At 56.0% G+C, this 25,361-nt stretch overlaps 1 protein-coding gene across 5 annotated transcripts in view; it reads left to right on the top strand.

Moving 5' to 3' along the window:
- The first annotated feature begins 1,462 nt into the window (after positions 1-1,462).
- Positions 1,463-25,361, top strand: part of LRP1 (LDL receptor related protein 1) — a 159,921-nt gene continuing 136,022 nt past the window's right edge. For 4 of the 5 annotated variants that reach the window (XM_067529664.1, XM_067529665.1, XM_067529666.1 and 1 more), the window contains exon 1: positions 1,463-1,777. In XM_067529664.1, coding sequence (XP_067385765.1) covers positions 1,675-1,777 — 103 coding nt within the window. In that variant the 5' untranslated portion in view covers positions 1,463-1,674. Of the gene's footprint in view, positions 1,778-2,360; positions 3,181-25,361 lie in introns of those variants that run through there. The other variant, XM_067529668.1, reaches the window with a different exon arrangement.

Genomic DNA, 25,361 nt, shown 5'->3' on the forward strand with positions numbered 1-25,361 from the left:
CTATTCTTTTTCTCGTGCTTGTTTTTCCTGACAGCCCCTGTTAAGCGAACCCCAAAAGCGGCGGCAGGAACATCCCCATCAGCAGGCCAGCAGGCAGTGTTACAGCACAGCTGCAATGCCAGCACGGCTTGCACAGATGCATGCATTTTGTATTTCCTTCATGCAGTCGAGGAATGGAAGGGACAGGTGGCTTGAGGCGTTGCATCTCCCTATCGCAATTGGGGGGGAGGGGAGGGTTTGCATGTCACTGCCTAGCCCATACCAGCTCCCCAGGGCAGTTTGTGTGGGTCACTCGTTGGTTTGCACGCGCTTGCACACGGAGAGTGTGCGTGCACGCATTTTGCAAACACAAACATCTCCTGCTTGCAAGGGTGTGTGTGTATTATTGCAAGGGTCAGTAGCGGGTTTGCATGCCTCTGTCTCCCACTCTTGCACTGACGGGCACACGCATCTCCCTGCTGAAAGCGAAGGCTGCTCGCCCGACGATGGGTTCCCCGATACCGGCTGGCAGCAGTGGGGGGCTCTATTGCCGGGAGCGGTGACTGGTTTGCATGCAAGCGCACCCTCCTTTTGCAGTGGGGGAGGGGCTGCCGGGGCAGTGAGGGGGTGGCTGACTTTCAGGCACGTGCCCCCTCCCTCCTCTTTTGCAATGGGGGGAGGGGGCTGCTCGGGCGGTGAGCGCAGGTGCACCCTCTTCTCTAGCCAGGGACGGGTGCTATCGCAATGGGGGGGGGTGACTTGCAGGGGAACGTCCCCTCCTGTTGCATGCACATGGCCCCCCCCCGTCCTTTTGACAATCGGGGTGGGGGCTGCTCTCGCGGCGAGGCGGGGGGGCGGTTTGCATGCACCTGCATCCCCCCCCCCCCCCGCAGGCCTGCGGCTCCTTCCGCCCCTAGGCCCAGGCTTTGCAAAAGCTGACCCCCCCCTCCCCCGGTTCCAGCAGGGAGCCAGCGGGGGAACAGGGAGGCGCATGCGCGGTAGCCGGCTGCCGCGTAGCGGCCCCCCAGCCTGGGAGCTTATGACGTCACACAGGGACAGGCGGCGCGAGCTCCATCAGGCGGCGGGAGCGGTGCAGCAGCAGCAGCAGCAAAGAGCTGGGGGGGGGGGGACGTGGTCGTGTTGCTGCTGCTGCACCGCCGGGGAAGGGGGTTCGGAGCAGCTGCCTCTGGGGGGCCCCCGCCCCGGGCCGCTCCCCTTCCCTCCCCCCCGGGCCGCTGCTGGGGTGGTTGCAATTGCCCTGGGGCGCGCGTCACCCGTTGCACGGGGGGGGCGGCGGCGGCAGATGCAAACCTGTGTCCCTGCACGGCGGGGCTGAGACGATCCCCCCCACCACGCGCGCGCTTCCCCCCCCCATTCCCCTTCCTCCTCCTCCTCCTCCTCCTCCTGTCCTTTCCCCCAGCTCTGCTGCCGCTGGGCGCCCTCCCTCACCTCCTGGGCTGGGAGGGGGAGGAGGTTGGGGGGGGGGGAAGAGGAGAACGGCGCTTCCCTCCCTCCTGTGTGTGTTGGATGGTGGTGGAAGGGCTGCAGGCTCCCCCCCCCCCTCGGAGGCAGGGAAGACGGAGCGAAGGCGAGGAGAGGTGAAGGGAGGGACCCGGGAAGAGGAGGCGGCTGCTGGTGCTGCTCGCGGCAGACCCTGTCTGCAGGCCCCCCCCCCACCCAGCCTTTTGCACAGCCATGCTGGCCCTCCGGGCACGGGCGGTGCTGGGGGCGCCCCTGCTGCTCTCCCTGGGATTTTTGCACACGCTGGCGGGGATCCGGCCCGTCTCTGCCCTTGAAGGTGAGTTTAAAGCCTCTTTCCCTCTTTGCACCCTTCACCCCCCCCACACACACACTCTCTCGTTCCTGCCTTCTGTATCTTCCATCCTATGGATGTTTGTTGCATGGATCCATAAGGGGCTGCCCTGCCCTGCTGCTCTGGCCAGGATCTTCCCACTCAAACCGGCCCACTGCGGTCCCCTCCTGGGTGCATTTGTGTGTGTGTGTGTGGGGGGGGGGGGGGGGAGTGGTATTTCTGGTGGCAGAGCCTGAAGCTGCCGGGGGGTGCTGGTCTGGGGGATTTCACTATATTGTTTTGCGTCCCCTTTGAAACAAAGCCCTAAGTGTCTGGTTCATTCCTGGATCGCTCTTTGCGGGTGGGGGGGGGGGAGAAAAAAAGGGGGGGGTTTGCATGATTGCAGTCCACAGACCTGCGATTTTCATCTGGCACGAAAATAGTCAGAAACACCCCCCTCCCCCCCAACCCCCTTCTCTCTCTCTGTCTATTGCCGTTACCGCCTGTGGTGTTTTGGACCTCTAACTTGTTTATGGGCTGACTTTTTGGATTCTCAACTCGGAGCAAACTCCTGCCAGAAAGGCAGGGCATGTTTCAATCTCCGCAATAATGGCAAAGGAGAGGATAACGTCTCGAGTGGACATCTTGCTTTGCAAAGGCGCCTCTCTCTGTTTTGTACGCACTTTCTCTTAAATTGGGGGAGAAGCGCCAACCAGACAACTTCTACCTGGAGAAAACATGACGATGCTTCAAATGTCTACTCTGTTAGTTGCATTTTTTTTTTTTTAAATGGAGGGCAAAGTGATGGCCCAGAACTCCTGGTTGCGCTGGTATTTGGATCCTTGGTGATCTGGTACGGCTGCAATTGCATGGAAATGGTTGCTGTATTTCCTACACAATCCCTTTTGCTGTTTCTTTTTCTGGCTTCTGTAAATCTGTGTGGCGGCATGTGGACCGCCTTCAGTTTGGTCCGGTGTTTCTGATCACTTCTTGATCGCCGTCTCACTGGATCCAACGGTATTTACATCCTTGGCCTGCTTCTGTCTCAAGTATAGTTTCTTTGCAGGTGGTGGAAAATGTGGCTCATTCTTTCTGGCCCCGAGCAGCTGCTGTTGGGACGCTAGGACACAGGGTGGAATCCACAACTGGATGCAATTAAAAAAAGAGGGTGCTGGTGACCAGATATCGGTGTTTAATTGGTTCTCCGAAAGATGCAGCTAAAAGCTCTATTGCTCAGGGCGAAACCTGATGCATCTGTGTGTGGATCATAAGAAAGCAGTTTCATTGTGCAGGAATCTATATTCCAAACAGCATCTGCAAAATCAATGCTATTTTTCCCCCCCTCCGCCAAGTGACAGAGGCTGCAGTGCGCTGCTGAAGCGTGACATGGCATATACCAGAGGCACAAGGTAGAGTTTAACGGTACTGGTTTCTTAATGGCTTTAAAAAAGGCAGGTCTTTCCTTGGCGAGCGGGGGGGGAACCAGAACCATCTGAAAAAAACCAGCCGCGGCCTTAGCAGGACATAGGGGTCGGTTTATTTGCTCTGCTGACTTGGAACGTGGGCAAGATGAAGCATAGAATTGGGGAAGTGTGTTCCTGTCATATTTAGCTTGAGTGGCAGAATTAAAAATACTGAGCTCTCTAGGGAAATGCGTCCTCCTTCCTTCCCTCAACTCTGGTCTGGATAGTGGTGCCAGGAAAGAATTTTCTTTCACCATTTTTTGGGGGTAACCTCTTGAAATCACTTAACGTGGGGTTTGTTTCATGTTTTTTTTTGGCTGGAATCCAAGTTGCGATAGAAAAGTGGGAGGCTTGTAAATAAGCCCGACTGTCAGGAGCGTACCTGCCGGTTCGCTCCATAAAATCGATTGTTTCCTTCCATGTTGCATGAGTCATGCCTTCAAGTCTTGCAAGCTTAGATTCTGGAGTGTCAAAAATTCCATTTTGCAGCCTGACTGTGATTGTGCTGGCAACGGTAGAGTAAGAATCCTAGAGAGAGACAATACTTACGGAGTGGATTGTCCAGCCTTACCTTCTAATCGAGACAGACCTTTTTTTTTTTCTTTAAAGCAGAGCACTTTTAATTTTTGCTATTTCCCATCTGCACACTGGATACATTAGCAGGTCATCCTGCTGAACTTGCAAAGAATGGGAGAGTTGATGGGGAACTAGCAGCATTGAGACCTTGCATTTATGACTTCAATGCATTTGATTTAGTTTGGCCTTTCTTTTTTTGCTTGGCCTTTTTTTGCTTTAAAAACGCAGTCCTCTGCTAACTTTCAAATTCCTTCTTCCAGTGCATCTCTCTCCCAAAATAACACTGCCCGTTCCCATTGTGGAAACGAAAGATCGAGAGCTGGTTTGAGGGTTGGCTTTGGAAAATACAAATGCTATGATGATGCTATGTTTTTCTGCTCTCCGCTCCCCCAGGCAATGGGGCAAACTTAGCATTGTTTTGCACCGTCCCTGCCCCCGGGAGCCTGCTAGACAAGATGGACCAAGGAAGAACTATCACCCCATGCTTCACAAAGGGACACTGAGGCATGGGGCAAGGCTGTGGCTTGTCCAGGGTCGCCCAGGGAGTTAGTGACAGAGCTGGGGACCAAACCCACAGTTTCCTGACTCGGAACCCCAAATCTCCCTTCCGATGGATTAGAATTCAGTTCACCTGGATGGTGCAAAGATAAATGCCAGAACTCCAAATGGAAGCTCTTATTCTCCGCTCTGCCCCCGCCGGTGAAGTGTCTGGAAGTGTGCTGGGTGGAAACCAGCCTAGAATCAGGGCCCTCCGCGAATAGCGTTTTCGGTGGAAGGACCTTCTCTTAGTGTGACTGAAGCTGAGCAGCGTAACCATGATACCGTGTGTCAGTTTCCCTGAGCAGCCAAACCCACAGTTATTGCTGCCATAAACGTTCCATGAAACGCCGAGTTTATTATGCATTGGAGCTGGGCTGCTGTGGGAAGGGGTTGGACTCTGAGGCTTGCAGCCGAAGGCCGGGCCTTGGGATTGAAGAGGAGGGGGGCTGCAACGGGGGCAGGGGGGGGAATTCTGGCCTCTAATATTTAATAACTAGCTTTCACCTGCTACTTTTCTCCCAAGAACCTCAAAGCGCCTCACAGAAGAGGTCCCTATTCTCACCCCCATTGTACAGATGGGGGAAACTGAGGCACAGCAAGGTGAAGGGATGCGCACAGGAAGGCGAGCCAGAGATCGGACCCAGCTTTCCGGAGTCCCAGCTCAGGGCTCTACCCGCTAGACCGTGCTGCCTCCCCGGCTTGCTTGTCTAATCCACGGGGTGCACGCGGCGTGGATTGTGGGGTGTGGCCTGGCCTAACTGATCCAAGTCTCCTATGGGAAAGGATGAGCTAGCCCCAGGGATCATGACCCCTTGATTTCGGGGGGGGGGGGGGGTTGCTCCATAAGGACCGAATGGGCCCAATGTATTTACCTGCCTGCAGTCCTCTGGGCAGAAAAGCATCGCAGCCTTTTGCTGATTGACAGGCTGAGGGCTCGGCTGGTGCGGCGCCGGTGGTGGGAAATGGGGAACTGAGCGGTTTAAAGAGAGAGGTTTTTGCAAGATCCCGGGTGCAACGCGTTCAGTAAATAACGGCGCCTCCTCGGGAGGTTGGAGCTCTTGGGCAGGGCCTCCTGGGGGTCAGTGGGGGAACCAGAGGCCCAGAGAAAGGTCTGTGCCAGAGCTGGGAACAGAACCCAGGAGTCCTGGTGCTCAGGCTTTGCTGCTGTGCTAACCGCTAGGCCCCATGTCCCTCTCAGAGCCGGGAATAGAAGGTAGGAGGAGCAGTGGTCCCCAGATCTCTTGCTTCGCCTGCTAATCCACGTTCCCTTTCCAGAGCTGCCAAAGGAACCCAGGAGTCCTGGTGCTTTACTCAATGGGCCTGTCTCTTTCTTTTTTTTTTTTTTTTTTTTTTAAATTGAGAGAGCTGCTTTTTGCTTTGCCAAGAGTTTGTCTGGGTAACGGTTCTGTTTGGAGGCTGATAACCTGCCTTGGACTCTTGCCCTAGGGCCCCTGAAGGGGACAAAGTCCAGCTGATGGGCTGGGGGAACAGATTTTTCCAGCCGTCCCAAGCTGCCCCCACTAGTCTGTGGTTGGAATCCTCCCCCCTCCCCGGCCTGAGAAGTGCCGCTTTGTTTGCCAATATCGCGGAGCTGAAATCTCGGCTGTTTATGTAACACTTTGGTAGGGATTGGAAATAGCTGTGGTCGAAAACGGCTGCTGCCTTGGTGGTCTGGTAGCGCTGATCAGTCCCATCTGGGCGGGGTGGGGTGTGCGTGCTGCCCCGGGACCGGGTATTTACCAGGACACTGTGGCAAAGCCAGGCTGGAATAGAGGCTCCAAGAGCCGCCGGAGGTTCCGTGGAGGGAAAGTGCCAGGATCTGGAACAGTTCTGGGGAGGGGAGTTTGGAGCTGTTGTGTGTGTGCGGGGGGCGAGGGGCCGTTGTGTCTGTACAGCACCTAGCGCAGGAAGATGGTCCCTGCCCTGACGCTGCTGGTAGTCTGAACCGTGGGAGACAGGAAGGAATTATAAACACTGTTCACCGATCGGGAACTGGGGCGCAGAGAGATCAAGGTCCAGACTTTTTCCAGGGTGACCAGTGGTTTTTGGGGTGCTGCAATTCCAGGATCAACCCCAGCTTGAGCTCAGACCTGACTGGGGCCTGATGGGCCGCAGGGGGAGTGCCCAGCACGCTCTCGGAGCCGGAAGGTGAGACAGGGCTCAGGTGAGGTGCCCAGGATTGCCAGTGGCTTTGGAAGATCTCTTCCTGCATGCCTGGAAGATATGCCCCTGGCTGCCAACAGCGCAAACTGGGCCGTGTCACTGGCCCCCCGCAGCTGTGCCGCCGGCCATGGTTTCATGATGTCGTCTCTTGCCCTCTCCAATCATTAACCCAAGGGTGGGGTTGCAGGTGGAGTCTGTTTATTCCAAGTCACTGATTCCCCCTGGGCTCTGACTCACAACGGCTCGGGGCGGGGGTGCCGGAGGATTGGAGCCTGTCCGGTCCTTGGCTGGGAATCCGGAGCACGGCAGAGCTCCGGTCTCCAGCCGGTGTTGTGGGTGCATGCGAATGCGATGGGGACAAAGAGGAATTTCCAGCAGGACCCGGCTGGGAGGAATCCTAGAAGATGAGGGTGGAAAGGGACCTCGGGAGGTCATCTAGGCCAGTGTTTCTCAACCTTTTTGATACCTGGGACCAGGTTTGCTGCCTTCCTAAACGGTTTCAGGGAGATCTCAGGGACTGGCGCTGGTCCATGGACCGGTTGCTGAGAGACACTCATCTAGCCCAACCCCCTGCTCAAAGCTGGACCAACCCCAGCTATTCACCTACCATGTCTGGGTTAAAAGGCAGCTCTCCCTCCTGGATAGCCCAGCACCCTGCTCTGTATACGTTTGCAGCCCCGAGTATCCCGACAGGATGCGTCCGTGGCCTTCTCCCCACCAAACTCCAGCGTCTTGTCATCTTCAGTACCAGGAAATTACATCGGCTCCTTTCCTTTCCTCCCCCGTCCTGTCTCTCTTTTCCCCTCTCCACGTGGGTTTAAGGCCGGAAGGGATCTTTGCGATCATCTGCTCTGACCTCCCGCAGCTCCCCAGTCATTGGAGATTTCCACCCAGCTGTTCCTGCCACGGGAGGGAAATTAGTCTCCTCTGCTACTCACCTGATTCTAACAAGGCAGGTTTCAAGATCACTGTATCCCGGCCCTCGGCCAGGATCAGGGCCCCGTTGTGCTAGCACTGTAGGCACCTAAGAAAGAGGCGGTCCCTGCCCCACAGAGCTTGCAATTGAAGATCCTGATCCTGCGAAGATTTTTATGCACGTGCCTAACGCGGGGTGGGCGTGGAACTCCAGGTCTTCACAAGTCTCTCTTGGGGTTTAGTCCTGCCGCCCATCACCACGGTATCTGGTTGCCTTCCTGGTAAGATCAGTAGCAAAGGCCCCAGTGACTGGGGGTGTGTGAAAACTCTACTTTAGGGAAGGGTTTTTATTTTTATTTTGTTCTAGTTTTTTTGGGGGGGAGGTGGGGAGGTTATTGGGGAAAGAAGGAGCTGCCCGGCTATTAGCTTGTGGTTTCTTCCCTCTTTTTCCATTCCTGGCTTTTTCTTTCATCTCTTTTTATGCCTTTTCTGGACTCTGCAGCAGTTCACGAACCAGGAAGCAAAAGGAAACTCGTGCCCTGGCCCCTTTTGCTTGTCCGCGGGTGTCAAATGCTCCTCAGGTGGATGAAAAGCAAACCAGTTTAGTCCGCTTCTTTGTGCATCAAACCCCTTGGCACCTGGAACCTCCTTTCCCAGAGGGCAGTTGACTCAGTTCCTGTAGCTGGGCCTGGCTGGCTGCCTCTTTCTCTGGGATTTTCACCTGGTTGCAGGTGAATCACACCTGGCTGGTGCTGGGGTGCATTCATCAGTGCCTGCCACGGTCTGAGCAGTCTGAGTTGTTGGGAGTAGTATGTCTTGAGTTGGCAGCTGGCCGAGAGAAGTTATAACATCACCGGAGAGTGTCGTGCCTAGGCAGGGTGTGCCGGTGTCAGTTCTGTTCCCAGCTCTGCCGCTTCCCTGCTGTGTGACCTTAGGCAACTTCCTTCCCCGTTTGTGCCTCAGTTTCCCCTCCCAGTCCTTGTCTCTGAGACTGTGAGCCCTTTGAAGGAGGGGCTGTCTCTCATTCTGTGTCTCTGCAGCGTCTGGCGCGATGGGGCCCTGATCTCAGTTGGTGCTACCGGAATACACATCACCGTGCCGGGAAGGCTGGTTTCAAAGGGCCCTTTCTGCCTGAGGTTCCAGCTTTTGGTGGCAAACGCGGGCAGCTTCAGGAAACGAAATGCTCAAGTTTCCAGCTTCTCGGAGCCGAGCGTGTAGAGGAAAACTCGATCCCCGCCCTGGCGCTGAGCGGCTGCCGTGCCACTCCTCACCCTCCCAGGTCTGCCGGGCAGCCCGTCTCTTACACGACGTTAGAACCGCGGTGTGGTCAAGAGGGAAGCATTTGCTGCCTGCCCTGTCTGTGTTTCAACACCCGCTGAACTCAGCGGGCTTTTCTTCTTGCTACGAGCGACCCTCGGGGCCAGGCTACGACAAGCGGCGTAGGCGCTGGCTTTCAGGACGTGGCAGGGCTGGCACACAGCACTGGGGGGGGGGGGCAGGATGGCCCAGTGGTTAGGGCGTTGGCTTAATGAGTGGGAGACCCAGCTTCTGTTCCTGGTCCCGCCATCGACTTCCTGCGTGACGTTGGACGAGTCGCTCAGCCCCGCGGTGCCTCCGTTACCCACCCGTTAAAGGGAGATAACAGTGCGTTGAGATCTAGTGCTGAGAAGTGCTATCAAAGAAATGGGTGTGTATTATTTTCAGGGTTCTGCGGAGTTGGGGATAGAACCCAGGAGTCCTGGCTTGTTCATCTGCCATTTCCTCCCCAAGCTGGGAAGAGACCCGAGGAGTCCTGTTTCCCAGTCCCTGCTCTATCCCTTGGGCCACACTATCCTCTCAGCATTTCAACAGGTGGGCATGTGGGAGGAGTCACATCCACCCATGATTACCTGGGTGCCCTCCATTGCTCTGGGGTCATGAGATGGGCCTGTCCCGGGGTGCAACAGTGCATTGTGGGATAGCACTGGGAGGACTGCCGGAAGCCGGGTAGTGAGTTTGAAGCAGGAATGTGTCCACGCGAACCTTACCGCAGTGTTGCTCTATCTGCAACAGTCCAAAGCGGATTAGTTAAAGCAGGATAAGACGGCTGATTAAATCTGGGGGGAAAGAACAACTTCTGGGTTTGGGGGCGAGGCCATTTGTGCCGAGAAAACGGTAGCGCTTGCAAATCATGGCCCCGTTGTGCCAGTCGTGGTATGGACGGGGAGCAAGAGACAGTCCCTGCCCCAGACACTTTGTAATGCAGACAGTCCGTCCTTCCTGTATCTCCATGGTACAGCCAAGGACCCAAGGCCTAGACAGACGTTTTGCAGTGAGTGGGATTTCCAAAGGCCTCTGCGTCCCCAGTCAGGGCTGCATTCTCCCGCTCGCTGCATGGCTGGGGCATTCAGCTGTCACGCGAACCTGGCTGGAAGTCTCAGAACAGAGCTGGAGCCCTTCTGAAAATCTGGGCCTTATCTACCTGGTCAGTGGGAGCTGAAAACGTAGCCCCCATGATGGGTGCTGGCTGGGAATCAAACCCTGACGTCCTGGATATCTCAGTCGCTTGCTTTAACCGGAAGCCTGGCAGAGCCTTCCTCAGAGCTGGGCTGTTCCAGGTATCAGCAGCCACCTTTGACACTGACGCCTGGTTGCTGCACTGCAGAGTTAATTGTGCAAGGGAAGATAAAAGTGCCGGGACCCCTTGTTGCACAATCTCTCCAGAGCCTTTAATGAAATCGCAGCATTTTGTGAACTACAGAGACCAGGACCTTGTGCAAGAGCGCAAATCCCGGATTCGCGGAAAAGAGTTGCAAAATCGCCTGATTGCTGATTCGCTCGCTTTTCCAATTCCCTCCGTCCAGGCATCGCAGGGCGTTTTGCGACTTTGCGCTTTGGAAGGAAGAAAGATCCTACTGTTCTGACCTGGTTTTATTAAATGCACACGACGTGAATCCGTGACGCTCCCCAGCGCCGTGTGTCGTGACCCCGCCTTCTCTGCCTTCTGGCGGTAGAATAAAGAGAGAGAATTCTGTTTCGCGAGTTAACACGAGGCTGGTGTCGGGGTTACAGGCTTCTGGGAGAGCGAGAGAAGTGTGAATCTGTGATCTCTTGGTTGGTGGGGGGATAAGACTCCTGAGCAAACTGGAGAGCTAAAAATCGCCTGTTGTAATATTCTGTGGCACTCGCAGGGGGATTTAAGTGGGCTGGGACTTGGATCTGGGGTTCAATTGCTGCCTGTGCCGCAGGATGCCGATGTAACCTTGCCCGCTGTGTGCCTCAGTTTCCCCTCCCACCATCCCTGTGTCTCAGTTTAGTTTGTAAGCGCCTCAGGGCAGGGGAGTGTCTCACTGTGTGAGTGTACAGCAACTCCCCCCCCCTCGCTGACTTAGTTGGCCTCATGGTGGTGCTGGTCTAAGAAGGTCTAGAAATCTGTACTTGGGATCCTGGACTCCTGGATTCTTCTCTCCTCCTACTAGCCTGATGTACTCTGTGGCCTAGGACGAGGCCCCTTTTCTGTGCCTCCCTTTATTTGCTTGTGACAGTGGGTTGATGCCCCTCTCTCCCTGGGGGGATGAGGATGAATTTTGACCAAGGGCGTTGAGGAGGAGAGGCGCAAGGCGTGATTAGCCCGGAGTACAGGGTTATTGGGTAACCAGGGTGAAATGAACAACGGGAGAAAGTAGGCGGAATATCCAGGAGGCCGTCTTGATGTCTGGGAGGCGGCAGGGCTGTCTCGGGAGGGAATCCTTGCTTTTGGGGGTGTGTCAAACCAGGCGCGTGTTGAGCCGCGAAATGCTGAAGGGGAACGGTCCTGCCCTGAGGTGAGGTCACCCAATAAGTGGCTTCTCCCTGGACATTTCTGTGGTTCTCTGGTGCTGAAGGGGGTTATCCGGGGATCGGTTGCTGACACGCCGCGCTCGGTCTCTCGTTCCGGCAGGTCACAGCGTAAACCCGCTGCCGCTCGCGGGTTTGAAGGACAGCCCGTTTATTGTGACGTTTCCTGTTCCCAGCCGGTCCGGGAGGCGGGGGGGAGAGGTCTGTAATTAGCGAGTCGGGAAGGAGGCTGGAGGAAGGGAACAGCAGGACGCAAAGTCGTGTTGAATCAAGAAACACCCTTCTGTTGCTGGTGTGGTAGCAATTACTCTGCGCCACCGGCATCTTCAGATCGTGTCCGGGAAGGAGCCTTTGCCTGCATTAAATGAATTGACCATTGTCCAGTGATGCTATTACTGATACAAATGCTGGCTTCCTAGAGGGGATGTTCTGGAGGGGGTATGGCTTGCCCCGGCTGGCACCCTAACCACTAGACCCTCCTTCCTCTCTGAGTTAGGCACCTAACTATCATCTGTGCCTCTGGAAGCCTCCTCCCCGCCCCTGCCAATTGATGGCGCCTCTTTAACGGATGCCCTGACGGGGGAAAGGTTCAAGCCAAGGGCTGCGATTTACTTCTCGTGCACCGGGCTTGCCCCACGCCGTGCCGGTTGCACGAGGGCTGAATTTTCACCAACTCCTCCGGGAGGAGGGCGAACGTGCAAGCTTCCCGAATGCCGGCAGCTGGAGCAGTTTGCTTGGGCGCTCCGCGCAGCGGGGCAGGTTGAGTCACAGCCGTTGCTGCCCCGCCCAGGGCCGAGATTTCATTCAGTAAAGTGAGCAGCTGCTCATTGGCGCCACGCCGGTCTCTCTCTTGCTCCTGCCTCACATCCCCCCGTTTCTTCTCTTTGCTGCTCAGCTCCTGGTGCAGCTGGGTTGCCCCTCTGCCCACCTCGCAGATACAAGGCCATTGGGAGCTGGTGGCGCTGGATTGCTTCTACCGCCGGCCTTTTTGGGGGCCTGGTGGCTCTGCCGAAATGGGGGGGATCTTAGCCGGCTGCGCTGACGGGCGCTCGATGCTGCTGTTTCTTTGTGTGCGGTACGGGCCTCACGGCGTGGGGTTTGGAATTACTCCGCCGGAGGAGCTGTCGTTAGGGCCTGAAGCAGGATCCTCCCGAGGCGGAAGGGGCCCGGAGAGGAGACGGACGTTTAGAGTTTCCAAACCCACCCCCAGGAACCAGGAATCTCGGCAGCTTGGGGCACGAACCTGCCCCTTCCTCAGATGCCTGCTGGGCTGGTGTCTGCTGACGAGGGCGCATGGCACGGGGCTTGACATGGGGCACGGAAGAGCCGGGGTGTCTCCTAATGCCGGAGGGAGGGTTTTGGCGCCTTGATCTGCCTGCAGTGACCCCACCAGGGCCTTGTGTCTCCGTGCTCCCTTCTCCTTTCCCTGTGCCTGGAGCCCCCTCTGCATTCTGGCACCCAGAGCCGCCTCTTCTGTTCCATTCCCAGGCCCTGAGAACCAGCTTGCGGTGCAAAGCCCGGGGTGCACGACTGTCAGAACCTCGTTAGCTTTGTCCTGCAGGGCAGCTACCCTCAGGGCAGGGCCTCCCTTTCTTTGTGTTCTTATTAGCGTCTGTTACAGCAGCCCCAGTTGAGAATGGGGATCTGTCACGCCGGGCGCGGCACGGGCTCAGAGTGAGAGACAGTTCTGGCCCCACGTGAACAAGGGAGGGGAAACAGAGGCACAGAGTGAGGCAGTGACTTGCCCAGACTATCGGGATGGGCGACGTAGAGGTCCATAGATCTGTTTGTACCCTACTGTGTGCTCTGTTTAATAACGTGTTGGAGGAAGCTTTGTCTTAGAGGATAGAACGGGGGGGCTTGGATTCCCCACCAGGCTCAGTTGAATCAAGCTGGAAGTGGAGAACGTGTCTCCCCTGGTTCCTTTCTGTGGCCTGGGTCGTCGTCGGAAGGGACAAGAGGCTGGCCGTCCTTCAGCTGAGCTCATTTCTGCACCTTCCTGCATAGCATGGGTCAGACCTACCCCCGGTGAAGAACCTCTCTCGCTCCATGGCAGTGGGTTGGGTAGGAAGGGAGAGAACTTGGTTCTGGTCCCACAGGTGACTTCTCCATCCGCCACCCAATAAACTGATTTTTTGGCAGCTGTACAGAAAGTCTTTAGAGCTACATGGCTACCTTTTGGAGGGGTCGGGGGAATATCTCTTACTTCGGCTTATGTTACAGCCACGTCTGAGAGGAAGGCCGGCCCCGGCGGTGGTGGTGATCTGGGCTGCAGTAGTGGCATGGAGGTGCTCCAGTTCTGGACCAGGGCTCCACTGTGCTAGGCAAGATGCATTATTTATTAGGTGTATTATGGTAGCACCTAGGACCTCCAGTCCTGGACCCCACTGTGCTTGGTGCTGTACAAACACGGAATGGGAAAAACACACCCTGCTCCAAGGAGTTTTGCTTGGGACTCAAGACCCGATTCAGTCTGCCATAGATACCCTCTGGCAACTCAAGTTAGCCTCTCCGTGCCTCAGTTTCCCCATCTATAAAATAGGGCTATTATCCCCCCTTGCACAGGGGAATTGTGAGGATAAATACTGTAAAGGTTTTGGTGTGCCCAGCTCTTACAGTGACCGTGTTTCATAGATATCCTCCAAAGAAATGCACTGAAATGATCTCTCTGCAATTTATTCTTTTTTTTTTTTTTTTTGCACAAGCCAGTGCACGATGAACGCTGAGCTATTTACAGAGCCGTTTTTGCTGCTGACTTAACTTTTCAGTCAGTTACATTGAACGCACCTTGGGAGCCTGCTCCATGCAGCAGCAAATACTTTCGCCACTGCAACGGGATGGTTTTTTGTTCTGTGCCTCTTCTTTAAAAAAAAAAAAAAAAAAAAAAAAAGCTGGGTTGGTTTCTAGAGCTGGGATTTCTTCTCCAACACGTTCGGCCGTTTCTTCTGCTAAATGCAGAAGACAACGTACTTTCTTAGCCAGAGAAACTGAACGGGCCGACTCCAGTCCCGCAAACACGTAGATTTATTAACGCTGCTACCCGCGTGTTTAAAACGAAACCCGGGCTTCATTGGTAGTCAGCCTAAAGTACTTAATTATAATTACTTCTGCCAGCTTAGTAGCTAGGAGCCAGAGTCCTGGGGCAGGACCCCGCTGAGCCAGGTGCGGTGCGAATGCAGAACAAAAGAGGGTCTCTGCCTCAAAGAGCTTACAATCTGCTTGGGGGAGGGGGAGAGTGGGAGCAAGTGTTTTGGTCTTGTAAATCTAAACTGAGGAGCGAAGCGTGAAAGTGAGACTGGCATGTGGTAGAGAGGAGCTGCGTTGGATTTCAAGTTGCATCCGCCGACCAGCTTAGATCCACTTATCCAAATGACACCAAAGCAACATGTTACAAGGGCAATTAAAAACATTGCAAATGGGTATTTACAGTCTCCCCTTTGCACAGCGCCTGCCGAAATAAATGAATGGGGGCGGGTCCAGTTGTGACGCGTTAAACGTGACGCATGATTCAACCCATTTACTCGGGAAAACTGGTTCCCTTTTTCATTTGCTGCTGCGTTCAGCGCGATCACTTGAGTCTGTCGGTGGCCTTGGAGAAGGATGGGTTTGCAGCCGGGTGACTAGATTGCACGTGGGCTGCACAATTCTGCCGCTCTCTGCCTTGCCTACGCTGAAGCCTGGGTTGGTTTTGTTTTTGGTGGATTGCCAGGCAAATTGTTGTTTTGCTGCATCCAGGGCCCCGAAACCCTTCAATCTAGTCCATTTATTTAATGCAGTGCGGAGCGCCGTGTTAGACATCTGGGAGCAGGGGGCTGGAAGCTCATTGATTAATGGATTCGAGCGGCAGCGTATTGTCTGTGAACGGCTGATGTATCTTTGCCTTTTTCACGTGGCGGCAAGCTGGGCCGTGCCAAGAACGGTCCTAGCGTTTTACCTGTCAGTGAGCCCTCCTTCGTTGGTCTTGATGGCTTCCCAGCTGTCGGCCCCTCACCATGGACCGACGCTGGTTGCGCTGTTAGTTGCACCTTGGGAAGCTGCATTAATTGCAGAGCCGTAGGAAGTTGAGTCAAGATTTTTTCCAAAGCGACTAGTAATTTTGGGTGCTTCCATTTTTGGAGGTGTTTAGCTTGAGACCTTCCCAAAGGGTTCGATTCCCCGAGAGCAAGTGCTCGGTGCTGTCTGACGACCTGGTCTCCGGTCCCCAGTTTTGGGCATCCAAAATCACTCCTTCCTTTGCGAAAATCTTGGCCTAAAAGGATTTGAAGAGGCAGCAAGTGCCCTGGTCCGGGTTAAAGCACCACCTCCAGAAATTCTGGCTGGGTTATAAGCCTCCACGTGAAAGTTTAACTTGCCCTTCCAGAAATGCCTTCCTTTGCTTTGCAGAGGCAGGGCTGGTCTGTTTATTGGAGGGTTATTCATGAGCCGTGCACTGTTCCTTCTCAGTGACAAGGTAACGTCTGTCTAAACTCCACCGGCTTTTTGCAAACACTTGTGTTTTTCTTCAACCCATCTCTAAACAAGCTTTTTTTTTTTTTTATGAGCTGCCTAATCACCAAATGCTGGAGACCTGGGCTCTGAGCCTCGCGCTGCGATGTTGTTTGCTTATTTTTTGGTGTAGACGTGTCCTTGAGTGACTTGCCCAAGGGCGTCTGTGGAAGGGCCGGGGGTTGAACGCAGGTCTTCCACATCCTGGCCTGGCACCTTCAGCGCTGGGCCGTCCCGCCATGGAGCAGAGGAAACCAAAATTCCCCAGTGCAAGCGGCTTTTCCTTCCTTCCAGCAGTCTTGGGGGGAGAGGGGGGTGGGCGTCTACACTGTCGTTAAACACCCCGAACAGCTCTGGCACCATTTTGCAGCCCCAGCCACTGCCGGGCCAGAGATAGGTTTTGAACTGCAGTGCAGACGTAGCCTCTGTTCCTCCAGTGCCGGTGCGCACACCCCGGACACGAGTGTAGCCTGAACTCTCCATTTCCGGGTTCTTGGCGGTGCCAACGGGGTTCCTCTCTCTCCTTTGTCTTTTCCTCCCGGGAATATAAACGCCGGCTTTGGGAGAGGCGCCCAGAGCAAAGACAAGGCGGTAAATTACTCCTCCCCCCCGTCGCACGCTGCCTTTTGTTTCAGGGCTGCGTTATTGTTTGGAAAAGGAAGTGGTCCGTTTTAATACTTCCTAAAGTGCCGGCCTTCCCAAAGGGCCCGGGCGTTGGCGCCGGATGCGGCAGGCGTGAATGTCTTCCCGTCCCAGGCCAAGCAGGAAAGAACCTCCTGGCCTTATACGAGGAGGGCAACCGCTAGCTTTTCCCATCGCAGGCGCACTGCCCCTTCCTCGCGGCCTGGGCTTGGTTTTGTTTGAAATGGTCTTTTTGTCAGGGCCATTGTGATCCCTTAACCTGCCCTTCTGCGTTAGGGAGGATGGTCCAGTGAGCCTAAGACCTGGGAAAGCCCATTCTCCTTGGGGTGGGGGTCTGGGAGTTGGGCCCCTTTAGCCTTCTCACCTCCCCATTGTCCCCCCCCCAGCCATGAGCACCACCTGGTTGCCTGGTCCTTCGGGAGTCAATTCTCACCCTTACTGCAACACGCAAGTCACGGAGGGGAAGATTTCCAACAGGACCTGTGTGATTTAGGCTCCGAATTCTCTTTTGGGAATGAGATTTAGGCACCAAAGCCGCTTGTATACTTTTGAAAACTTTTCCCTTGGAAAAAAACAACCCTGACTCAGTTTCCCCTCTGTAAAATGGGGAGAATAATCCTTCCTTTGCCTGTCCTGTCTGTCAAGACTAGAAATGGTTCAAGACAGGGACTGTCTTCCGCCGGACGCTGATCTCGGGTTTGATCTCTACTGCAATAAAAATAACATGTTGCCGGGTGAGGAGTGGAGTGGCCTCGTATCTTTCCGGTGTCCGTCAGCGCCATTTCTGGCCCATCCCGATGGATTCACTCCTCCTTTCAGCTTACGCATGTTTTCCCGGAACGGATGCAGGAAGCAGAAGACGACTCGGAGTCCCAACTTGCTCTGAACTGTCTTGGCTTTTTCTTATGCAGCTGTTCCCCTGCTGTAATGCTGCAGGCTGCTCTCCCCCCATAGCCCTCGATCGCCTCTTCAGCCTGTGCTCCCGGACCTCTGGGCGCCGCAGACTGTTCTAAGATTTCCAAAGGGGTCTGCACCTCCATTCGGAATTTTTTAGGGGTCGGCAAATGAAAAAAGTTGAAAAGCACCGACCCGTCCCGATATCCATTTGCTGTCGGGCTCTTTAAACCTTGCATTCCTTCCCCCAAAACTTGCAAAGCACCCCCCCTAGTCTTGGAACAAACTACCTGGAAGAGCCTGGTAATTGGTCGCTTAGCAGAGCTGTACTGGTAAAAGTGCCAAGACTGGTAGGGTAATGTCTGACTTTTGTGTTCCAGACCAGACATAACTCTGCCACATTCCTCTTTAATCATTTTTACCAGTTACAAACAGATGGGACATTTCATCCTGCCAAAGTGGGTTTTTTTTTAAACTTTCCTTTTTAAAATGGGTTTGTCAGACCAGAACATTAAAGGACAAACTTTTGTCGGCTTAACCCTGATGGAATAAAGCCACTTGTTTTGATTGTGCTTTTTAAACTGGCAGGAGAAGCTGATCTCCGCTGGAGTCCGCTGCATGGGAACGGGCTGGAAATGATAACTGTTTAAATAGCCAGGGAGGGGCTGAGGGGGGGCCCGGTGGCACGGCATCCGATGGACACATGTTGCAGACCGATTTGGATGGCTTAGGTGTTCCTGGAAATAGGATCCTGGAGCCTCTTTCGCCTCTAACTCGCTGGCTTCCGTCCAAGCCCGGCTGGTTGTTGACCGAAAATCTTGGTCGTTTGGATGGCTGCCGTGCAAGCTCTGGCTTAGCAGAACTCCACTTAGCGGACCCTGGGTTTGTTAACGTGGGGCTGGAGCGTCTACACCCGTTTGTCACCCCGGGTAGGAATTGTTGAACCCGGGTGCCAGCGTCTACGCTGCATTGTGCAGGCCTGAGCCCGGCCAACCATATCCCGGAATTCCTAGCGTCTGCCCGCAATGTGGCCGCTCTGGCCTTTCGTTCCCGGGGCAGCGTGGGGAAACCTTGACTTGTCAGGAGGGCAAAGAGAGTCGGAGTGTGGGATTGTGGGGTACGTTTGGTGGATGCCCAGAGCACGAGCCCAGGAGGCCTGCATCTACACTGGAAAGCAATAGGGATTGAACCCTGGGTCCCAGCTGGACTCTGGCTTGGACCCTCCACCCCCGTGGGGTCCTGGGTCCCTGGATCTGAGCCAGCGTGATTTGTGTGTAGACAGAATGGGGGGTTTGGCTTGAGTTTGACCCCTGGGCTTACATTGCAGTGTAGACGTACCCACAGAGAGACCCCGCGGCTTGCGACCGGCTCCGGCACCAGCCTCTTTGGTCGGGAAAACGCTTTGCACAGATGAGCAGCAGAGCAGAATGACAGCCAGGGCCTGCCGCACTGTGTGTTCTTGCACGTTACCTGCAGCGCCCAGGACTCAGCCCCTCCGTTCCCACACCGGGTGGGGGTGGTTAGTCGTACACAGCCTGCTACAAAATCAGGACAGGAAGAAACCAAACCTAGTGGAAGATCAGAGCCAGTGCATCCCCCGTGGTGAGGATCCTGGTGTCTTTCTGCCGTTGCTTGCCGTGTGGCTGGGATCCAGAAGGGCCCAGACTTTCCTGCCTGCGGCCAGGAGCAGAAAGGAGCTGGGTCCTTGTCTCTCAGCTGGACGAGGGCTCTGAGTTCAGGTCCCGCCAGCGAGGCTGGGAGACTTGGAGGGTTTGGGGTTTTTTTGTTTTGTTTTTTGTTTTGGTCTGTCTGGGTCTCGCAGACACCTCGGTGAGCGTTTTATTAACCAGACAGCTCCCTGCTTCCTCGCGGTACCTCAGCCCCTGCCAGGCAGGGTGTGGGTGGGTGTGTGTGTGTGTGTGTGGGGGGGGGGGGCACAGTGACTCTGCTGCGGAGAACGAGCCTCTGAGGTTCTGTAGTTTGTAAATGGGACACTTGTTCGGGGAGGCGGGCGGACGGAGCTGCCGAACTTGCAGTGCATTTAAAAGAGAGGAAATTTCCCGGGGAAGGTGAGACGGGATTTCTTGCTGCCTCTCCTCCGCTGCTCCTAGACAGGATTGGGGATGAGCGGTGGGGGGGGGGGGGTGGATTTCTCCCTGCAGTGTGTTGTACTTCACGCCCCGCAGGGCTGACGTGTCCCCCCGGCAGTTGCAGTGCAGGGTCGGCGGTGGGCACAGGTGTGCACAGGCCGTTCCTGGGCGCTCTCTGTTGTTTTGTTATCGTCCCATCCGGTGACTCGGGGGGGAGAGACACTGGCAAAGGCTGGGAGGACAGAGGGGAAAATAGGAGCGTTGCCTCCCTCCCTCCCTAGGGTATGTCTTGGGGGTAGGGTTAGCCAGGCTCTAGCCCGTCCTCGGGTCCACGCCCAAAATCTTCTTCCCCAGTGGTATCAACCCGGGCTAGCGGGCCCAGGACGGACAAACTGCCCTGCAATCCACTGGGAAAGGATCCCGGAGTAGTTCAGCCTAGTATGGCCCCCAGACCCATGGGATGTGCTCTCGCCCGAGTGAGGACACAGTCGCTTGGGCAGGGTGCCGTAGCACGGTGGCACACACCTGGGCGCCAGTCACCGGGGCTAACGCTGCAATGAAAGACCTGCCCTTAGTTGGGAAACTGAGGCACAGAGAAGTGACTCCCAGAGGAAGGCCACAGCAGAGCTAGGTATAGAGCCCAGATCTCCTCGGTCCCAGGCCGGTGTCTTCAGCACAAGTCCAGCCTTTGCCCTCTCCGTGCTGGGGCGCAACCAGGCAGGTTGGAGTCCGTCCGAGTTCAGCTCCACCGTGCACTTCGTCCGTGCCCCTCCGCACCCCTTGCTCTGGGCAGCGGGCTGCATGGGGCTGGCGTCGGAGGCCCCGGGGGTTTCTTCGGCAATTGGTACAGCTGATAAGACGCTGGCGCTGCCAGCGGAAGCAACAATCCCTGGTATTGTGCCGTAGCTCTGGGTCGCTTTTCTTTTTTCTTTTGACTCCGTTTCAGGGCTTGCGTTTGGGGGCCGCTCTGGCAGGTTCTTGCTCTGTGCTGAGCTGTGCTGGCACCATGGCCCGGTCGCTGGGACCAGCCCACGTGTCTGAGATCTTAATGTTCCTTCTACAATCGCTGGCCGCTGCTGCTCTCTGACGCAGGGCGCTTTAAACAGGAATGAGCTTTGTGCATTAAACTGGGCGCCCGGCTTAGGGCTCGTCTACATGGGGACACTTGGGAAAATGAATCCAAATTAACCGACCGTACCAGTTTGAAGTGGATTATTTAAACCGCATTCAACCCACGTGTGGACGCTCTCGCTTGAAACGAAAGGGGCCTTAATCCAGGGTAGCTGAATTCAGTCCAGACGCACGCACGACCCCGCAGGGGGGCTGGAGTCAGGAGCTGTGATCCCAACCCCGATTGCAGACTCAGACGCAACTGCAGATGTAATGCCACCAGCGCACCCGAGGTCCTGGCGGGCTGGGGCTGGGCTGCGGGGGGACTCGCTGGCTGTCTAGAAAGCCCCGGGAAGAAGAGACGCTGGGGTTTGTAGCAGGCTCTGAATGTCGCGAGTCTACCCATGAGTCCGGGGTCTCCCTCTCTTGCTGGGCAGCCCCGCCGTCCCTGTGGGGTCACCTCAAGGTGCTTATATGGTGCAAAGGGTGAAGATGCATTCGAGACCCGCGGCCGGAGGGGGCTGGTCGTGGGCCTGGGGTTGGCTGGGAGGGCAGCGTTGTGATTTGGTGGCGTGGGGGGGTGGGTTCTGGGGGGAACGATACGGAGAGGACGACGGTTCGCTCTGTAAATCCCACGGAAGCATCTCGTGCTCCAGCCTCGCTGGCTGTTTGCTTTGGAGATGGTTTTACGCAGCCCAGGGGGTGATGTTTTGCCTGCGTGCAGATTAGGCCGCTTCGTTCCAACGGCTGCCAGTCCAGGGCGTAGGGAACTGGCTGGGAGTCAGGACGCCTGGGTTCTCTTCCCAGATCTGCCGGGTGACCTTGAGCGAGTCATTTGCCCTCCCCGTGCCTCAGTTTCCACTCCCTCCCCTTGGCTACGGTTCCGAGTTCTTTGGAGGTTGCCTCGAGGATTGTTGGGCTGGCTGACGTGTGACCGGTCTCTGCTGTGCAGAACCGGCGTGTGGGCGGGGGGAAGGGAGGGTCTCTTTAGGGTCACGGCGCCCTTTTCCCTGAGCGCTTTGTACTTGGAAAGCAGCCTGGTCACCCCTGAGTTTGGAGAGACGATTCTCCCCTCGCCTGCCCCTGCATTTTTGCCCTGGCTCCCGCTGCCGCGGCAGAAGACGCAGGGTTTATTTCGGGCTCTCTTCTTCCCCCAACGTGACTCGGGCTATTTTTAGTTTTGAAACGGTTCCCGCTGGCCCTGGCATTCCAGGTGTGCGTGGGGAGGAGCAGTGTCTGGGAGAGGGTTTCCTTCGCTCCCAGCCACCTTCCCTCTCCAGTTGGCTGGGCTGCGTCTGCCGCCAAAGCTGAAAAAGCCTTGACCTGGGAGAGCTGTTGGCGTCTAAGGAGCTGGGTGTCCTGGCCCCGATGGTCTTGGCTTTGCTGTCCTTGGTTCCCCGGGCTAATGTTGAGTCTGTCTGTCAAGCATTCAGCTTTGCTCACAGAGCCTTCGAACCACGCCTTGCATTTGATAACCTGCCCGCCCCAAGGTTGCACAAGATGAGTCATCGTCCCAGCCCAGCTCACAAGGAAACCTTTTTATTTTAGTTTTTTAAGGAAGCCCCTTTTTTTTCTGCAGACTGTGGATCCACAAGGAAGGCCGGGCTGGTGGTTATGGTGCCATCCTGGGGTGGGAAAGCCTGGGGCGGGGGGGTCAGTTCTTAGCTCTGCCACCGATTCCCTGTGTAACCTTGGGCCAATCACCCAGGCCCAGATTTTTAAGTGCTCCGCACCCGCAACAGGGGAGTCATTTTTAAGAGGCTCAGCGGCTGACGTGCAGCCAACATGCTGAGCTCCATACATGCACTGTGAGTGGGCTTGGGAGAGTGTTTTCCTTTGGTTTCCTTGGCCAGAATCTCTCCGCCCAGGTTTTTGGGGTGCCTTTTTTTTTTTGGTTGGCCGTGTGTCATTTGCTCGTTGGGCCCCACCCCAGAGTTGGCTGCATTTCAGCAGTACTCACTATAACCCCCTCCCCCGGGACTCCTTGGAGCCACGGGTGGGGTAGAGATTTTGAACAGGCTGAATATCCGGAAAGGCGACATGTCACTGTTGATAGCGGTGTGTGTGGGGTGCAGTGTAAAGGTTTGAGGAGTTGGGGGGGGCATGTGACCGCCCCACATGTCGTCTCTGGATCTAGAGTTCAAAGGACTTGGAAGGAGACCTGGTGTGGCGGAAACGTAGGCATCTGGTGGGGCATGGGCCTAGATGGGCCGCGGGTCTGATTTGGTCTGGCAGTCACTGTGCTTATGGCAGCAGCCTAAAGAAAGACCCCCCCCCCCAGCTCCTCCCCATCTGCCATGCCCCCTCTGCCTGTTGGTCCTGTTTTACTGGGGAAAAGGGGGCAGGGGCTTTAACTGAGGGAAGCAGGAGGCCTGGTGAGCGGTCGGCGGCTTGGAAAGCGTTTGCTCGGAGCGCGCCTGTGTGGGGCGGACGTTCTGGCTGGGGTGCGGGCAGAGGGGAGCGCAGCCGCCTTTCAAAGAGGGAGGGAATTCCCCCTCCCCTTCTTGGGTGGAGAAGAGCTTGATCATTAGGGATACCTGGGTGTGGGGCAGTTAGACAAAGGGGTGCCCGCAAACAGAGCCTGGCATAGCAGGGGGAGGAAATCTGAATGGGACCGACTCGCAGAAAGATCTTCTCCTTGCTGGCCGGGAACCATCGGCCATCCGCTCCCCCGGGGATGAGCTGCAAGGGGGGACGCGCCCCTTTGATTTCTGAGGAGGAGACTTAGACGCCAGCTGAGCGAGAGGCTGCAGCTGGGGCTCTGGAATAGACGTGCGTTATTTTTCCGGGCTCTGCCGCCGACTGACTGCATGACCTCGGGCAAGTCGCTGCCTCTCTCCGTGCCTCAGTTTCCCCGGCATCCTTGTGGCTGTGTGACGTCTAGTTAGGCTGTCAGCTCTTCGGCGGGAGGGGCTGTCTCTCCCTGCGTGTAGGCGTACAGCGCCTAATTCGATCTCCGTTGGGGTTGTAGTCTTTGCTATCATACAAATAGCCTCAAGCAACTGGCTCATGTCCCGTGTGTGTGTGTGTGTGTGTACACACTTGTCACACAATTGCAACGGCGCGTGTAGCGCTTCCAAACACATCAGGGTGAATCACCCCTGATCCTGTCCTTTTGCAGAGCTGCCGTCCCCAGGCTGGGGAACGCAGGCTTCTCCTTGCTCAAAACCAAAGGACCACGGGCCCCGTATTTAACATTCTTGTGGCTCCAGGCCCGTCCCCCCTCCCAGCAACCGAGTTTCCGGCGACGTTGTTAAGGTTTGGTTCAGGGGGCTGAGGACCGCGGGAGGTGCTCAGAAGGGCGCGAAAGGCTGAGGGGGTCACTGCTCAGCCGCCCGAGGTCTTAAAATGGGCCAGGCAGAGCTTAAGGTGCCGCCAGCCGGATGTTGCAGACAGCAGAGAGAGCATGGAAATAGACACGATGCGGTCACACGTTTCCTTGGTTTGGTTTGCTCCTCACTTAGATCTAATCCTTCTGCGCTGCCCTGGCTGAAAGGAATAGGACGTGGCTGGGCAGGAAGGGGGCAGCTTGGACTGGTGGCTATACTTGGTGGTGGTGCCATTTTTTTCCCCGGGGGGGCGGGGGAGGGGAGCTAAAATTGTTTTGCATTTCGACATGGGACAGGTTGTTCGGTTTTGACGTCGGTGCACGTCTGACTCTTGGTTCTCAGGGCCCATCTAAGTGAATGTGACGTTATTAAGCATACCGAGCTCTGAGCTAGCGCTTGACAAAGGCAGTCAGTATCAGTCTCCCCCTTTAAAAAAGAGGGGAAACTGAGGCACCGACCGAGATCGTGACTGGCCCACTGTCTCCCAGCCGGCCGCTGAGCAGAGCTGGGGATGGAGCCCAGTCCTCCTGAAGCCCAGTTCAGTGCCCCGCTCACTAGTCACGCCGCCTCTGCTTGATTTAAAACGCCAGTCAGCCTTTCCGTGAGAACTCGATCGACCCCCTACAGAAACCCTTGATCCTTAGAGGAAGCGGCGTCCCAGCCCTCTCCATGGAGCAGGCGTCTCTTGCAGCGTGGCTGGAAGATCACAAGGGGCAGATAGCAAGTTCCAGGGGCTGGGCCGTGTTAGCCGCCTTCTCTCTTCAGTGCTGGAAATCTGTCTCCCGCTCCTTGGGAGCTGGGGATGGCTGGAGGATTTTTCGGTAATCTTCCTCCTGGCGTCTCTCAGCACAGGGTGCAGAGGATAAGTGGCAGAGCAAGACTCTTCTGCTCCGATTCAGGTGCCAGCATAAGCTGATCACTGGGCCTAGCGGCCATGGTGGGAGCTGCTGGGCTTCGCTCCTTGGAAACCTGGCCCTTTGTTTTCAGTGCTCAGCGTGTCCGACGCTTTACCTCCAGCGGTAGGTGCGGAGCCCTTGAGAACCCTCCCCGCGGAGCGCCGCAGAGTGGGGAGGGCCCCAGCAAAGTGGATCCACTGAGTCATTTTGGGGTTGTTTGCACGGGACTGGGACTAGGGGAGAAGCTTTTCCGGGATAATTATTCTGAGGACGCTAATTATTCTGGAATAGAAGTGGCTTTTCCGGGCTGGAGTCGAGGGCGCAGGCGGGTTTGCTGCTGTAGAAGAGCTGGTGCGCGGCAGCTATCCTAGTCGGTTTCCCTGTGTAGACAAGCCCTTATTTGCAAGCCAGCAAGATGGAGTTACATAACTAATCACACCAGTGGCACAGGCCTCGCTCCAGTCCTTTTAAAGCCGTTTGGTTTATCAGCATCTGTCCAGGACGGACTCATTTTGCATCCACACCTAACCTTTCTCCCCAAGCAGATTGCCTCTCAGCGCCCTGATTGCTCCTCTTCGAGTCCTGCTCTGTGACTCAGCCAGCCAGATGAAATGCCTATTAATCCCTAACGTAAAATTGCTTTATTGCTCAACGCAGGCCGGTCTCTGGAG

This window comes from Emydura macquarii, unplaced genomic scaffold (genome assembly GCF_026122565.2).
Source record: "Emydura macquarii macquarii isolate MOO-44397 ecotype Brisbane River unplaced genomic scaffold, CSIRO-AGI_Emac_v2 contig_2994, whole genome shotgun sequence".
NCBI classification, from domain to species: Eukaryota; Metazoa; Chordata; order Testudines; family Chelidae; genus Emydura; species Emydura macquarii.